The sequence below is a fragment of the Castor canadensis genome, chromosome 16 (genome assembly GCF_047511655.1).
Source record: "Castor canadensis chromosome 16, mCasCan1.hap1v2, whole genome shotgun sequence".
NCBI classification, from domain to species: domain Eukaryota; kingdom Metazoa; phylum Chordata; class Mammalia; order Rodentia; family Castoridae; genus Castor; species Castor canadensis.
The window spans coordinates 14,901,528-14,915,942 of record NC_133401.1 but is presented as its reverse complement, the minus strand read 5'-3'; the positions used below and the strand labels follow the sequence as shown (position 1 = coordinate 14,915,942).

Sequence of the window (14,415 nt, the reverse complement as noted above, 5' to 3'; positions counted from 1 at the left end):
GCGCCCCATGCAAAGATGGTGACCTTCAAGCCAAAGGGCATGGCTGCAAGAAGAGGGCGGGGAGAATGTGTCCTTAGTCTTGCGATTTTCTTTGTAGGTTTGTCTGTTTCCATCTTTTTTGGCCTGACTGGCTATTGTCAATTATTAGGAAATTCAGGGCTTCCTCCCTCCAAGCTCTTGCACGTTTTCCCCCTCTCTCTTCCCCGTAGTCACGTCAGCTAGCTCCCCATGTAGCCCAGGCTGGCCTTGAAATCGCGATCCTCCTGCCTCCGCCCCCCAGGGCTGGGATCAGAGGCGTGTGCCACCATGCTGGGTGCCAGGCATCTCCTTTTGTGCTCTCCTGAACACCCTGCTTATCACTGGTGATAAATCTGTTTCCCTTATAGACTGGGAACTCCGTGACAAAACCAGGGCTGCTCTGGTAACCTCTGTGTCCTCAGTACCCCAGGGCAAGTCTCATTCTATGAAAGTGAAAAAAAAAATATCCCTACCACCTTCTGCGCAATGATGGTACTGTTTGTTTGTTTGTTTAGACACTTCACACTCCACCCAACTCCTGCTCATTACTTAGGTCTCAGCCCCTGTGTTATGTTAATCCTCCCAGATTGCCCTCTTTTCTTTGGGTTTCCCCTCCTAGCTCTGACCGCTGTGTCAGTGCCTCCCCATCACCACCTGACCTCTAGGCTCAGGCTTCTCCCATTACCATCGTCCCTACTGCTGATGGTCTGTCCCCCTCTGGCCTCCAGGAGGCAGGGACTGGGCTCATCTTGGCACACAAGGAAGGGCTTAGGTAGTGCAAACTAGGTGTCCAGAAGTTGTCTGATGGCAAAATAAATTAGCTAAAAAGTGTTACTGAGGACTGGGGACAGTTGGGAACAAGGCCAACTTCTGCTGACTTCTGTCAGGGAAGGGTGTCCCTTCTAAAGAAGCTGTCCCTGGTTCCAAGCCATGGTCACCTAGACCTCGGCCCCTTTGCACACCTCCAGGTGGGAAACTTCTGGATTCCTTGTCAGTTTATCTCTCATCCTCTGCAAACCAGACCCTTCCTGATGCCACTTCCCAGGCCTGAGGTCACTGTAGCAGAGAGGTCCCCATGCTCAGAAGAGCCCTGCCCTTGGGTTTAGTACTCTGTGGCCACCATCTGCAAATTCTTTGAATTTGTGTTTTGAGAGTGAAGCAGGGTGGGACTTTGGAGAGAGAGAGTGGGGACTGGAGCCTCAGGTCACAGGAGGTCCCGCTGCCTTCCAACTCCTTGGGACAGGTCCTGTCTCCCTTCTCTTCCTGTTCTGGCCCTGTGATCACTGCCACCCTTCACCACTGGCAGAGGCAGGAAGATCATGGTGGGCACTTATGCCTCCTGGCATTTTGAGGTGGAGCTGGGCAGTGGTGGGGAGGGGAACCCACAACCAGCTAGCCTCTATGAGCGGCTATAGTGGCCCCACAAGTTTCCCTGTGTCCAAGGGGACATGGCAGTAGACATGAGGAGTTACGAGAGAGATCTAGGCTTTCATGTTTCGGTGCATTTAACGAAACCCTGCTGCCTTTTGTACCAAATCTATCACTTTTATTTTGCCCTCGAGTTACGTGACACTCTTCCCTGATCCATCCCAGACAGTGTGTCCCAGGGCGAGTGGAGCTGAGGCTCAGCACCCGCCCTGCCCCAGGGGACACGAAACCCATGGTGGCTGTGGCCCCATGCTTGTCTAAGGCCTGGGTTTGACCGCCAGCGCTGGGGACTGGCACTGACTGCTGCGTGCGCCCTCTCCAGCTCTTTAACCACCATTTTCTAGAATGTGTGCAGTGAAGCCAGTGGGCAGGTAGCAAGCCATAGTGGAAGCAGGACATTAAACCTTCCTCTGGGACTGGGGGTGCTGGCCTTCCTGCCTAAAATGCTTGAGACTCTGGGTTCCATTGCCAGCACTGCAAAAATCAGTAAATAAATAAATCACAAATAAAAACTCCCTCTGTTCTTTGGTCCCAGGCCAGGTGCAGGTCAGCAACCTAGAATCCAGGCAGGCCTGAGCAAGAGGAGGCTCCCCACCCTCGGTCCCACTCCCGCCCAAGATGCTAGTTCTTCCAGTCTGGCCAGTTAAGGTTCCTCCCTGAAACTCTCCCACGCCACCGGGGCTCCCAAGACACAATAATAGTATCACTGTCTACCACTCACTAGGTCCCATCCTCCTGGAAGTGGGGATGTTCAGACCCGTTTGGCAAAAGAGGCAGTTGAGGTTCAGAGAGGGAGGTCAAGTTGTGTGGGGTCACACAGCAAAATAGGTGGCAGAGGCAAGATTAAACTTTCAATCTGTTCAATTCCAGGCTTCGCACTTTGCCCGCTGCCTCACTTTATCCTGACAGACGCCCTTTATTTATTATAAAAGGAATCTGAAGCCATCTCTGGTCGTGCACACCTATAATCCCAACACTCAGGAGGCTGAAGCAGGAGGATTGAGAGTTCAAGGCCAGTCTGGGCTACATAGTGAGTTCCAGGTCAGCTTGGGTTACATAGCTTTGTCCCCAAACCAAACAGTAGTAATAAAGTAGATCTTGGAGTCTCAGAGAGGTGAAGACACTTATTCAGGGTCACAAAGAATCAGGGCTGGGATTCCAAGGTGGAGGCAGGGAGGCAGGAGGCAGTGTCAAATGACTTCTTGTGAAGTCATTCACTTTCTCTCTGAGCCTCTGCAGGATGACAAGAGACCCCACCTAGGTGACTGAGTGCTTGTCACCCTTGGGAACTGGGGTGCCTGTCAGAGTCTAGGGAACAGAGCACAGCCGCTATTTCTCTGCCACCTGGAGCCAGCCAGCAGAGCTGACCACAGCTTTTCCTCCCGTGTGAACTTGAACGACTTATTGTCCTCTCTGGGTCTCAGTTTCCCACTCTGTGAAATGGGAGTTCCTCTCTACCCATTTGTTAAGAATTCAAGAAGAAATTGCTACCAAGCACCAGTGGCTCACGCCTGTAATCCTAGCCCCTCAGGCAGAGATCAGGAGGATTGAGGTTTGAAGCAAGCCCAGGGAACTCGTTCTTGAGACCCTATCTTGAAAATATCCCAACACAAAAAAGGGCTGATGGAGTGGCTCAAGTGGTAGAGCACCTTCCTGGTAAGCATGAGACCCCAGTACAAGAAAAGATTTCCATTTTACAGATGAAAACACTGAGGCTCACAGAGGCAAAGTGATGCTGGAGTTTTATGCCTGGTACACAGAAAACCCATCCCACATTGCTTCTCAAGCCACACTTCCTAGCTGTGTGACCTTGGACAAATTGTTCAGCCTCTCTCTGCCTCCATTTTTCCGTGTGTAAACTGGCTATCCATTATTATCATTTTTTTAAATTTTATTTTGTGGTGCTAGGGATGGAGCCCAGGGCCTTGCACTTGCTAGGCAAAGTGCTCTACCAGTGAGCTGCACCCCCGGTCCTAAATGAGCTGTCTTTTAAACTGCTCACAGGGTTGTCATGTGTAAAAGGTGTGAAATGGTGTCCAGAGGCTGAATATATGCTTTTTGCCATCGTTTCTGGACATTGAGGAATGGGAGCCACTTGCCCAAGGTCACACAACAAATCAGTGGCAGACCCAAGTTTGACTGGCTGGAAAATGAAAGGTCATTGCAAAAACATATCTTAGGTTTGAAACCAGACCCTGACCCTAACAAGTAGCATAAGGCCTTTGGAGACAGCCCTGGATTCAAGCCCCTCTTCTGTCACTCCTTAACCTCCCCAAGCTCACTCTCCAATCTCACTTCTCACTGAGAGGGCTCAGTCCTCTCTTTCAGAGCTGTCATGATGGTCAGAGAGGATTCATAGAAAGTGCTGAGCACAGACGGGAGTGGGTGGTGCGCACTTGTAATCCCAGAACTTGGGAGATGAAGGCAGGAGGACTGGGAGTTTGTGGCCAGCCTGGGCTATATAGAAGACTCTGTCTCAAAACAAAAACAAAACAAAACATTTTTTTAAAACATGAAAAGAAAGAGTCAAAAGCACTGACCAGGAGGTCAATAAAACTAACAGCCATTCTTAGTCTTTAAGGTGAGGGTGGAGCGAGCAGTGTGTGTTCCGAACAGCTTCTGGCCCATAGCAAGCACTGGACACTTGTCGTTATTGTTGGTGTCATTATTCTTGTAATTATTACTGTCCTGATACAGTTACAGCAAGAATGATCTGAATCAGGAGGATGGTGGTTCAAAGCCAGCCTGGTCAAATAGTTCTTCAGACCCCATCTTCAAAATAACCAGAGTAAAATAGACTGGAGGTGTGGCTCAAGTGGTAGAGCACCTGCTTTGCAAGCGCAAAGTCCTGAGTTCAAGCCCCGGTCCACCAAAAAAAGAACAATTTGAAAATGCTCTTGGAAACCTCCCACTGTCTCCCCATCAACCAACCTCCCTCTCTCCTTCCTTCCTTCCTTTCTTTTTTTTTGCTGGGTATGGAACCCAGGGCCTCACGCAAGGGTTCCAGGCAAGCTCTCTACCACTGAGCTATGTCCCCAACCTTCCCTCCCGCTTAATCCATTGAAAACCTCTGCCAGTTCTTTCTCCTAAAATACTTTGGATTTTTTTGCAGGGAGGAGACAGCATCCCTTGTAGCTGGGACGACAGGTGTATGCCACCACACCTGGCTTACTGTTGAGATAGGGGACTTGTCAACTTTTTACTGACTCCTGATCTCCTATTCTGAAGTAGCTGGGATTATAGGTATGAGCCGCCAGGCCCAGCTAGCAAGGACTTTTTTAAGATTTGGATACCTGTGTGGGACAATACAAGGAAGAGGAGCTTTGTTGTGCATTGATCATGGTCACAAAGTGGGGGTGATGCTAGGATTGGGTATTTATATAAATCTTATTTATGAGGCAGGAGAAACAAAGCAAGGTTACTTATAACATGGTCATATCACCGTAGAAAAGAAAGTCACAGGATATGAGGAGGCTTAGTCACTTTGTGGTTTGCATAATGATCAGACATGGTTGTGGAGTGGTCTCGATTTCATCTGGGTTGTTCACGACCACAACAAGACCTAAGTTGGTGTGGTGTGAAATTATTTACGTGCAGTAGAACTGCCTGGCTTCTTGGTGAGTGCCAGGCAGCTCCTGGCAGGCTGTTCTCTTTCACCTGGAAAACTCACTCCCCCAAGAGTGTCCTGGCCTGCTCTCACTCCTTCTTCCCTTCCCTCCCCTTGCCTCCCCTCCCCTCCCCTCCCCTCCCCTCCCCTCCCCTTTCCATAGAGGCCAGAATGAGTATTTTCGCTTGTTTCTATTGAAGAATAGCACCTGTCCTGTGAGGTATGTAAGCTGCCTTAGTGATTCTGTTCACATTTGTATACACAGGGGCCTCCCCCGGATGGGGATAGTGGGGGGCTTCTCCCTATTGTTCCTTTGGGGCAATGTGCTTGGTTTGTCTCTTCCTGAAATAGTTCATAGCAATCTCTCTTCTCTCTCTCTTTCTCTCCCTACTGAGCCCCAGCCCCAGCCCTCCATCCCCCTTCTTCCTAGACATTTCCCACTATTTCCCTTATTGAAAAGCAAATCTGGCTGGGTGCTGGTGCCTCACACCTGTAACCCTAGCTACTCAGGGGGCAGAGATCAGGAGGATCAAAGTTCAAAGCCACCCCGGGCAAACAGTTCAGGAAACCCTATTTAAAAAAAAAAAAAAATCACAAAAAAGGGCTGGTGGAGTGGCTCAGTACCTTTTTTAAAAGAAAAAAGAAAAAGAAAGAAAAGAAAATGTGGCCATGTCCCCAGCTGGCGTAGGGCCACCTTTCTCAAAACTACAAATAGCTTCCTGGCTCGTCTTCCCTCCTCTCATCAACTCTTCCTGACCCTCTGCACTCCAGACCCTCTGTGCCCCTCTGTGTTGAAGTGGTCCCTGGCTCTTCCCAGCTGTGTTCTCCTAAGGTGCTGTCCCATCCTGCCACATCCTTCTTGACTCCATCCCTCCTGGTAGCTCCCTACACTTCTCCCTCCATTTTCCTGGTCTCCTTGAAAATAACAGTTTGGTGATTATTTGATTCATATCTGTCTCCCCGTGAGACTAGGAGTTCTGTGAGGACAGGCACTGGTTCTGCCCTTGCTCTCTGGGATCACGCAGACCAAGGTGGGGGACACAGAACATGCTTTTTACATAGCCTCTGAGTGCCCACTGCCTCTCTAGGGTCCTGGTCCTCCCTCCGCCCCAAGTACACCCAGATGTTGTCCAGGGGACTGTCAGAGAATCAGTTCTCTTCCTGTCCTTGCTTGGCTGCTGCACAGGGCTGGGGCCGCTCTCCCTGAGCGTGACGCACCGAGGCGGGCCCGCCCCACAGCGGACGCTGACTTGGCCTGGTTGGGCAAGGCCAGGGTTGCCCGGGGGTAAGTTACTCATCCCAGGCTCAGGTAAGAGGGCCCCGATTGGGAGGCGGCACACCCAGGGGGGACGCGGAGAGAGCAGGACGCAGCCATGGGCCCCGCCAGGAAAACAGATGCCGGGGCGGTGATCTGGACCACGGTGTGGCTGCTGCTGCTGTCGCTACTGCTTCGTGAAGGTGGGTCTGCAGCCGGGAGGGGAGGGTGGGGGCTCTGAGGAAGGAGGGTCCCCAAACCCCTGCAAAGAGGGCTCTGGGGAGGATCTCCCGCCAAGAACAGAGAGGCTCAGTGGGGAAAGTCCTCCATCCTGAGGAAAGGTAGGCTTTTGGACTCCGGGCAGGATCCTCTTATCTTGACCAGTGGGGGTCGTGGGAAGCATCCGCTGTCCTGCTCAGAGGGGACTGTGGGAGGGGACAAACGTTCTCCCATCCCAAGCAGAGAACTGTGGGAAGATACTCCCTATCCTGAGATGAGGGGCTCTGTGGTAGGGACCACCTCCCCTGGGCATACAGAGCGGGAGGGGGAGGGTGCTCCCACCTCAGGTATAGGGAGGGGAGCGCGAAGGAAAAGGGTCCCTGGCATCCCACGCCCCCAGATTTGTGGAACAATATCTCCTAGTGCTGCCCTGAAAGCCGAAGTCCTGATTGTCTCATCCCTGGGACAGAGGGGCGGGAAGGACTGTTTCTCCTTTGGGGAAAGAGGCTTTAACAAGGACCGCTCAGTTCCACTCGGTCCCGCACCCCTAGGAGCGCAGGCCCTGGAATGTTACAGCTGCGTACAAAGGGCGGATAATGGATGCTCTCCGCACAAGATGAGGACGGTCAAGTGCCCGCCCGGCGTGGATGTCTGCACAGAGGCGGTGGGGGCAGTGGAGACCAGTGAGTGCGACTGAGTGGTCCCTGGATAACCCCAGGCTCCTCAAGCCCGCCTGACCTCTCCTACTCGTCCTTCTCTCTCTCTCTCTCCTCTTTTCTTCTTCCTATTCTTCTTTTTCCTCTTCTTCTTTCTTCTTCTTGGTGGTACTGGGGTTTGAACTCAGGGGTTCACGCATGCAAAGCAGGTGTTCTACCGCTTGAGCCACACCTCCAGTCCTTTTTGCTCTGGTTTTTTTTGGAGATGGGGGGGTCTTTCGAACTATTTGCGGGGGCTGGCCTCAAACCTCAATCCTCCTGATCTCAGCCTCCTGAGTAGCTAGGATTACAAGTGTGAGCCACTAGCACCGGGCATGGTCACATCTCTCCCTTTCAGCCTGATTCGAACCCTTCAGCACAGCCTCTTGGGTTCTTCTAGGGGCTTGGAGGGGTGGGAGGCTGAGAGTTGCCTCCTGGGTGGGTGGGCCGGGCTGGAAGAACAGGGTGTAACGAGGGAACATCCTATTACTCTCTCTGCCCCGTCACTGAGACCTCCTGATCCCTTTCGGTCCCTGCAGGAACCTCCCCTACCTACCCAGACTCCGTTGTCCGTTGGGGTTGCTGGTCGTGGAGATCCTCTAAGAGGGTTCCCCAGGCTCAGGTCTCTGCGGAATCCCGCCCCTACTCAGTCTGCTAAGAAGCCCCCTTTTCCGAGGCCACGCCCCCTGACCGCCTGCCTCTGATCCTGAGCTTTTTTTTGTCGGTTTCTTGATTGCTTTCTGTGGCTCCGCCCCTCTTTGTCCGTGCCCTGTCCTAGCTCCACTTTGATTCTTTTTTTTTCTTCTTTTTATTTTATTATTCATATTCCACTTTGATTCTGCCATGTGTTTGTCACTAGTCTGCCCCCTCAGACTCGTCTTTTTAAGGCTCCGCCCTTTATGACCCTGCCCCCCTTCCACCTGTCGCTCTCTCCACTCTGATCTGCTCTTTTTGAGGCCCGGGCCAGCCGCTCCCTGCTTGTCCCTCCCTGGTCGTCTATCCTCTGGACTGTTCATTTGAAGCCACGCCCATTCCAGACCACGCCCCTCGATGCCACGCCCATTCTGCCCTGCCCCTCTGATCCCCAACGCCTCCCTCTCCGCAGTCCACGGGCAATTCTCAGTGGCAGTGCGGGGCTGCGGTTCGGGACTCCCCGGCAAGAATGACCGCGGACTGGACCTTCACGGGCTCCTGGCCTTCATCCAGCTGCAGCAGTGCGCCCAGGACCGGTGCAACGCCAAACTCAACCTCACCTCGCGAGGGCTCAATCCCGCAGGTCCGTGGGGCGGGGCGGGGCCACGTGTGGGGTCGGAGCTGGGCCACCGCAAGTCCAGGCGGAGCCCAGGTGGTGGCGGGAGTTTTTGGCTCGGGCTGCGGTGAGGTCAGGCTTCAAGGCAGGGGCAGGCATCACTGCAAGGTGGATGCAGTGGGCGGGGCCGCAGGGGATATGGCCACGCCCCAGGGGCGGGGATTCCCAGCCCTCTTTCCTCCTTCGCTCTTTCCTCGCAGGCAATGAGAGGGCAGCATCACCGCAAGGTGGATGCAGGGGGCGGGGCCATTAGCCAGGGGCGGGGCCTGCGGTCCCCGGCCCTCTTGACCCTCTGCTCTTCCTCCGCTCTTCCCTCGCAGGCAATGAGAGCGCGAACGAGCCCAATGGCGCCGAGTGCTACAGCTGCGTGGGGCTGAGCCACGAGAAGTGCCACGGCACAGCGCCGCCCGTCGTGAGCTGCTACAACGCAAGTGACCGCGTCTACAAGGGCTGCTTCGATGGCAACGTCACCTTGACGGCAGGTGAGCGACCCCCGGACTCCGGACACACACACACGGCATCCCGCGGACTGTGCTTGTGCCCAGGGCCTTGTCACGTCCTAGAGCTTCATGAGAAAGGCAGCTCCATGACCCAGGTGGCTTGCAGTTAAGGAGACTTTTGTCCAGAGAGATCGGAGGCAAATACGTCTCCATAGAGCGCTGCTAAGTTTAGAATGAGAACTGTCCGGTACAGCGGAAGGCACTGCCCTTAAAACTGGGGGGTCACAGAAAATTGAGATGTAGTTTAGGGTTGGGGATGTAGCTCAGTGGTAGAGCGCTTTCCTAGCATGTATAAGGCCCTGGGTTCCATCCCCAGTACAGGAGTATACCGATCATATCGATCCAGGTGGAAGAGAGACGAGAGGGAGAGGGAGAGAGAGAGAGAGAGAGACCGGCAGGTACCAGCCTTCGGTTTCCCACCTTTAGAGATGTAGTTCTCCAATCTCGTCCTGTGCCAGGTGTGCTATGGGAAATGTAGCCCCAATTTTATATTTTGCAGGCCCCATGGGGGATGAGGGAGGGAAATGGTGAGCGGGTCTTAGGGGAAGTTTGTTCTGATTTTTGTTGGAAGGCAAACTTGTACTTCCGGCTACACTCTCTCCCTAGCAAAGCAGTGTATGGGAGGTGCGGTCCGCTCTGGCCAAAGACAGTGGGATAGTGTTTCACAGGGTGGGACCACCGTTGAGATTTTTGGAGCAATGGGTACAGAGCCCTCTGTCCTGTTTTTGGGTTCTGAACTCTTGTCTGAGCTCAGATGCCTTTAAGTTTCATTCTGGCTGTGTCAACCTCTGTCCATCTAACCACTGACCTTTCTGCATCTCCCTCTGCAGCTAATGTGACTGTGTCCTTGCCTGTCCGAGGCTGTGTCCAGGATGATTCCTGTACCCGGGATGGGGTGACAGGCCCAGGGTTCACACTCAGTGGTTCCTGCTGCCAGGGGTCGCGCTGTAACTCCGACCTCCGCAACAAAACCTACTTCTCCCCTCGAATCCCGCCTCTTGTCCTGCTGCCTGCTCCAACCACAGTGGCCCCAACCACTCGGTCCCGGACCACCTCTATCACCACTTCCACCCCAGCCCCAACTACCCCCACCTCTGCCACCAAACCCAACCCAGCCCCAGCCAGCCAGACTCCTCCCCAGGAAGTAGAGCCTGAGGTCTCCCCAGAAGAGGAGCCCAAGTTGACTGGCGGTGCAGCTGGCCACCAGGACCGCAGTAACGTGGGGCAGTACCCTGGGAAAGGTGGGGTCCAGAACCCCTCTAATAAAGGCTCAGCAGCTGCCGGGGCTGGACTGGCAGCTCTTCTGTTGACTCTGGCTGCTGGTCACCTACTATGAGCTTGACCACCTGGAAACGTCCCTCTCACCCCACTTCCCTGGCTTTGGTACCAAGTCTTCCCACCACTGGACTGGGCTGGCCCAGCCCCCATCCTTCTGATGTCCCCCCAGTATCCCCAGCTTTGGCTGCACTGGTTTGTGGCTTTGGGAAAGGACTGTTGTATATAAATGCTGACTGGGGTGCCCTAGCTTTTTGAGCCAGCAACTACTCCCCGCTTTGGTGCCCGAGGACAGAGCGAGACAAGTCCTTTATCCCAGGCTGGGACCGGGAGGCGGGGAACGGTGGCTCCGCCCCCGAGCGCTCGCCCCGCCCCCTGTCCCGTGGGAATTTTGTTCTCTGCCTCAGACAGTAGACTGAGCATCCTCAGGGCAGGGACCGTGCCTTGCGCCTCTACGTGGCCAGTTTCTGGCACAGAAAGACTTCAATAAAGATTCAATTACTTTGTATAGAGCTTTAAATGAGTCGTTTCCCTCTCATTCATTTTTCACTATATATATATATTTTTTTTTTTTTTGAGACAGAACCTTTTGCAGCTGAGTTAGACCGAGCATACCAAAATCTTTCATAGATACAGAGGTTGAGATCTACAGCGAAGGCCCCGGGGCTGGTCGTGGGTGTTTGTGTTCACTTTTTATTTCCTGGCTCCAGCCAGCAAGTGGGTGATGATCCCAATGGTGAGGGGGGATCGGGCGGAACCATTAAGCAGTATGGAGGGGTGCGTGGGAATTGGGTTAGGAGAGCTTGGGCCAATGGGTCAAATGCATCCTCCCCAGGCCACGCCCTCCTCGCCACCCATTGGTTTATGAGGAATCATTCAGCGGGCTCTCCCACTGCATCCCCCGGGGTCAGTGTTGAGAAGTTGGGGCCCGAGCCGCTCAAGCAGGTGAAACCAGGCCCCAGAGGGCAGCAAGCCGGGTTTGGGAATGAGTGTTGGGACTGCTTGATGCTCTGGGGGACGAGATGTGGGGAGCAGTGAGATACTGGTAATATTGCTATAAATCCTGCGGAGTGGCATGCGCCAATAACTACAAAACAACACTAAGTAAAGATTACCGTCGCCAGGTGCGGTGGTACATTGTGTAATCCCAGCACTCTGGAGGCTGAGGCAGGAGGATCCTGAGTTCAAAGCCAGCCTGGGCTACATAGTGAGACCTTGTTTCAAAAAAAAATCCCCAAATTAATAAATCAATTAAGTAATAAAGATTATAGGAGCAAGACAGAGTAAGAGCACAAGCTATCAGTACTTAACACAGTGCCGTAGGTAACGTGGTAACGCCAGTAACCCGTGGTTACAGAAATGTCAGTAATTAAACACGGTTTGGCCAGATGCCAGGACTGTGTTACGGGTTCTTTTTTTTTTTTTTTTGGCGGTACTGGAGGAACTCAGTGCCTGCACCTTGAGCCACTCCACCAGCCCTTTTTGTAAAGGGTTTTTCAAGATAGGGTCTCGAGACCTATTTGTCCAGGCTGGCTTCGAACCACGATTCTCCTGATCTCTGCCTCCTGAGTAGCTAGGATTACAGACGTGAGCCACTGGTGCCCATTTGTTGGATGCGTTTATAGCCATCATTTCGCTTAATATTCTACAGGTGAAAGAGGAGAAACTGAGGCTCAGGATGCTGAAGTAAAGGATCCCCACTAAATAATACATTTCTTAAGTATTTTAAGTGCTATGCTCAGATTAATGTATTTAATCTGTTCTGATAACCTATGAGGTATTAATCATCTGAGTTGTAGATGATAAAGAAATTAGGCCCAGAGAGGTTGAGACATTTACCCCAGGACGCCCAGCTAATAAGCAGTGGAGGCTGGATTTGAACCCAGGCACACTACCTGGTGGCCTTAACCTTGACACTTGCATCAACTTGAGGAAAATTTAAATAAGGTTCTTCCTTTGGCTGGGTTCCTGACCTCCCTCTGACGCTGAGCTGGAGAATTCAGATGGCTTGAACACAGAGGCCCCTTGTTCCCATTCTCAGAACAGTAACCTCATTTTTCATTTGCTTATTTTGTTGGTTTTTGCTTTTTTTTTTTTTTTTAAGACATGGTCTCCTTATGTAGTCCAGGCTTGTTTTGAACTGGAAACCTCCTGCCTCAGCCTCTCAAGTGCTGGGATTACAGCTATTCACCACCATACCCAGCCTAGAGCATTTATTTTAAATAACGTCGAAAATTCTTTCTCTGCCAGTTTGAGATGTATGTCAAAGTCAAGTTTGTTGCCAGTTTACAACCACACACATGTCTTTCTCAAGGGCCTATTTGAAACGTGAACGTCAAAGCAGAGAGAGCGCTTATGTCTCTGGGCTTCCCCTGGGGTGAGAGACCCACCTGTGGTAGGTACCTTGCTGCTACCTCTTTGTCATGAGGACACAAGGACATTCTTTTTCCTTTGGCTAAAGTCAATGAGCAAACATGTGACCTACAATCTCTTAGGTCAGCTTAAGAAAACAAAACAACAAACAGACAAAAAAGCCTCCACTCCCCCAGGCCTGCTGCGATGGGGGAGTCCTCCTATAAAAAACCACAAAGACCGTCTGGATGGCCTGGGAAAAATCTCAAGACCCTGTTTGAAAAATAACCACAGCAAAAAGAGCTGGTGGAGTGGCTCAAGCAGTGCAGCGCCTGCCTGGCAAGCATGAGGTCTTGAGTTCAAACCCCAGTGCCACCAAACAAACAAGATCCGTGTCCGGTGTTCAGCCCGAGTCTGGTTCACCCGGTGTCGCAATTCTCTTAACAAAGCCTTCCTGGCCTGTTGGACGTTGTCCCCGCACGGTTTGCATTGACACAGCATGTCATACGGGTCCGCACTGCAGGCTTGGTCACGCTGAGCTGTGTGCTGGTTTGTCACCTCTGCAGGGCAAGAATGCTAAGTTTCTGAGATGGGTGAGGCTGGAAGTCCTTATTTCATCACCTCTCTTCATTGGGCTTTTTCACTTATTTGGGGGGACGTTTCAAAGTTCAAAATACCCCCAGGTGCCGGGTGCATCCTCAACACCACACACTCAACTCACGCACACACGTCCGGCTTCTGGTAGCCCCAGGCGACCCTTGGCTTGTACGAACCTCACTCCAATCTCTGATTCCACCTTTATTTATTTATTTTTTGACAGTACTGCGGTTTGAACTCAGGGTCTTCATCCTGAGCCACTCCACCAGTCCTTTCTTGTGATGGGTTTGTTTTGGATGGGGTTTTGTGGAACTATTTGCCCAGGCTGGCTTCAAACTGAGATCCTTCTGATCTCTGCCTCCTGAATAGCTAGGATTACAGGCGTGAACCACTGGCACCCTGCTTCCATCTTTATTTTTTAATTTTTTTTTCATTTTTATTTTCTTTTTGCTGTTTTTCTGAGTCCATCTTAATTTATTTTTTGACAGGACTGGGGCTTGAACTTAGGGCTTTGCATTTGCTAGGCAGGTGCTCTATCACTTGAACCACACCTCCAGCCCTTTTTGCTTTAGTTATTGTTCAGATGGGGGTCTCATGGTTTTGCTCAGGGCCAGCCTCAGACTGTGATCCTCTTACTTATGCCTCCCTTGTAGCTGGGATGACAGGCGTGCACCCCTGTGGCCAGCCCTCTCTTTCCATCTTTGTGACCTTTCTCTGTGTGTCTGTGTCCAGGTTTCCCTCTTACAAGAAAACCCCAGTCCTGATAGATAAGGGCCACCCAATAACCTCATCTTAACTTAATGAGCTCTGCAAAGACACTACTTCCAAATAAGGGCACAGTCATGGGGAGTTAGGACTTCACCGCATCCTTTCATAGTGGGGGCAGATGACTCAGTTCCACCCACGGTGCAGACACAAGGCAGAATCCAGGTTCAGAGAGGATTGCTGTGCGATCAGGTGACAAAAGATATATATATATATGGAGAGAGAGAGAGAGAGAGAGAAAGAGAGAGTTATGTATGTATATATAAACAATAGACACATTTATCTATATATTCTCAACGCAGAGAAACTAAATCTTGCTGGGTGCTCAAACCCCAATACCATCAAAAAATAAATAAAATCTGCCACGTGCCAGTGACCACGCCTGTAATCCCAGC

General features: G+C 52.0%; 1 protein-coding gene across 1 annotated transcript; it reads left to right on the top strand.

Annotated features, from left to right (window-relative positions):
- The first annotated feature begins 6,311 nt into the window (after positions 1 to 6,311).
- On the top strand, positions 6,312 to 10,826 carry Lypd3 (LY6/PLAUR domain containing 3). The gene is made up of 5 exons (XM_020172091.2): positions 6,312 to 6,511; positions 7,079 to 7,210; positions 8,328 to 8,498; positions 8,852 to 9,013; positions 9,862 to 10,826. The coding sequence occupies exons 1-5, from the start codon at positions 6,427 to 6,429 to the stop codon at positions 10,365 to 10,367; spliced, it is 1,056 nt and encodes a 351-aa protein (XP_020027680.2). The 5' UTR covers positions 6,312 to 6,426; the 3' UTR covers positions 10,368 to 10,826.
- The last annotated feature ends 3,589 nt before the right edge of the window (positions 10,827 to 14,415 follow it).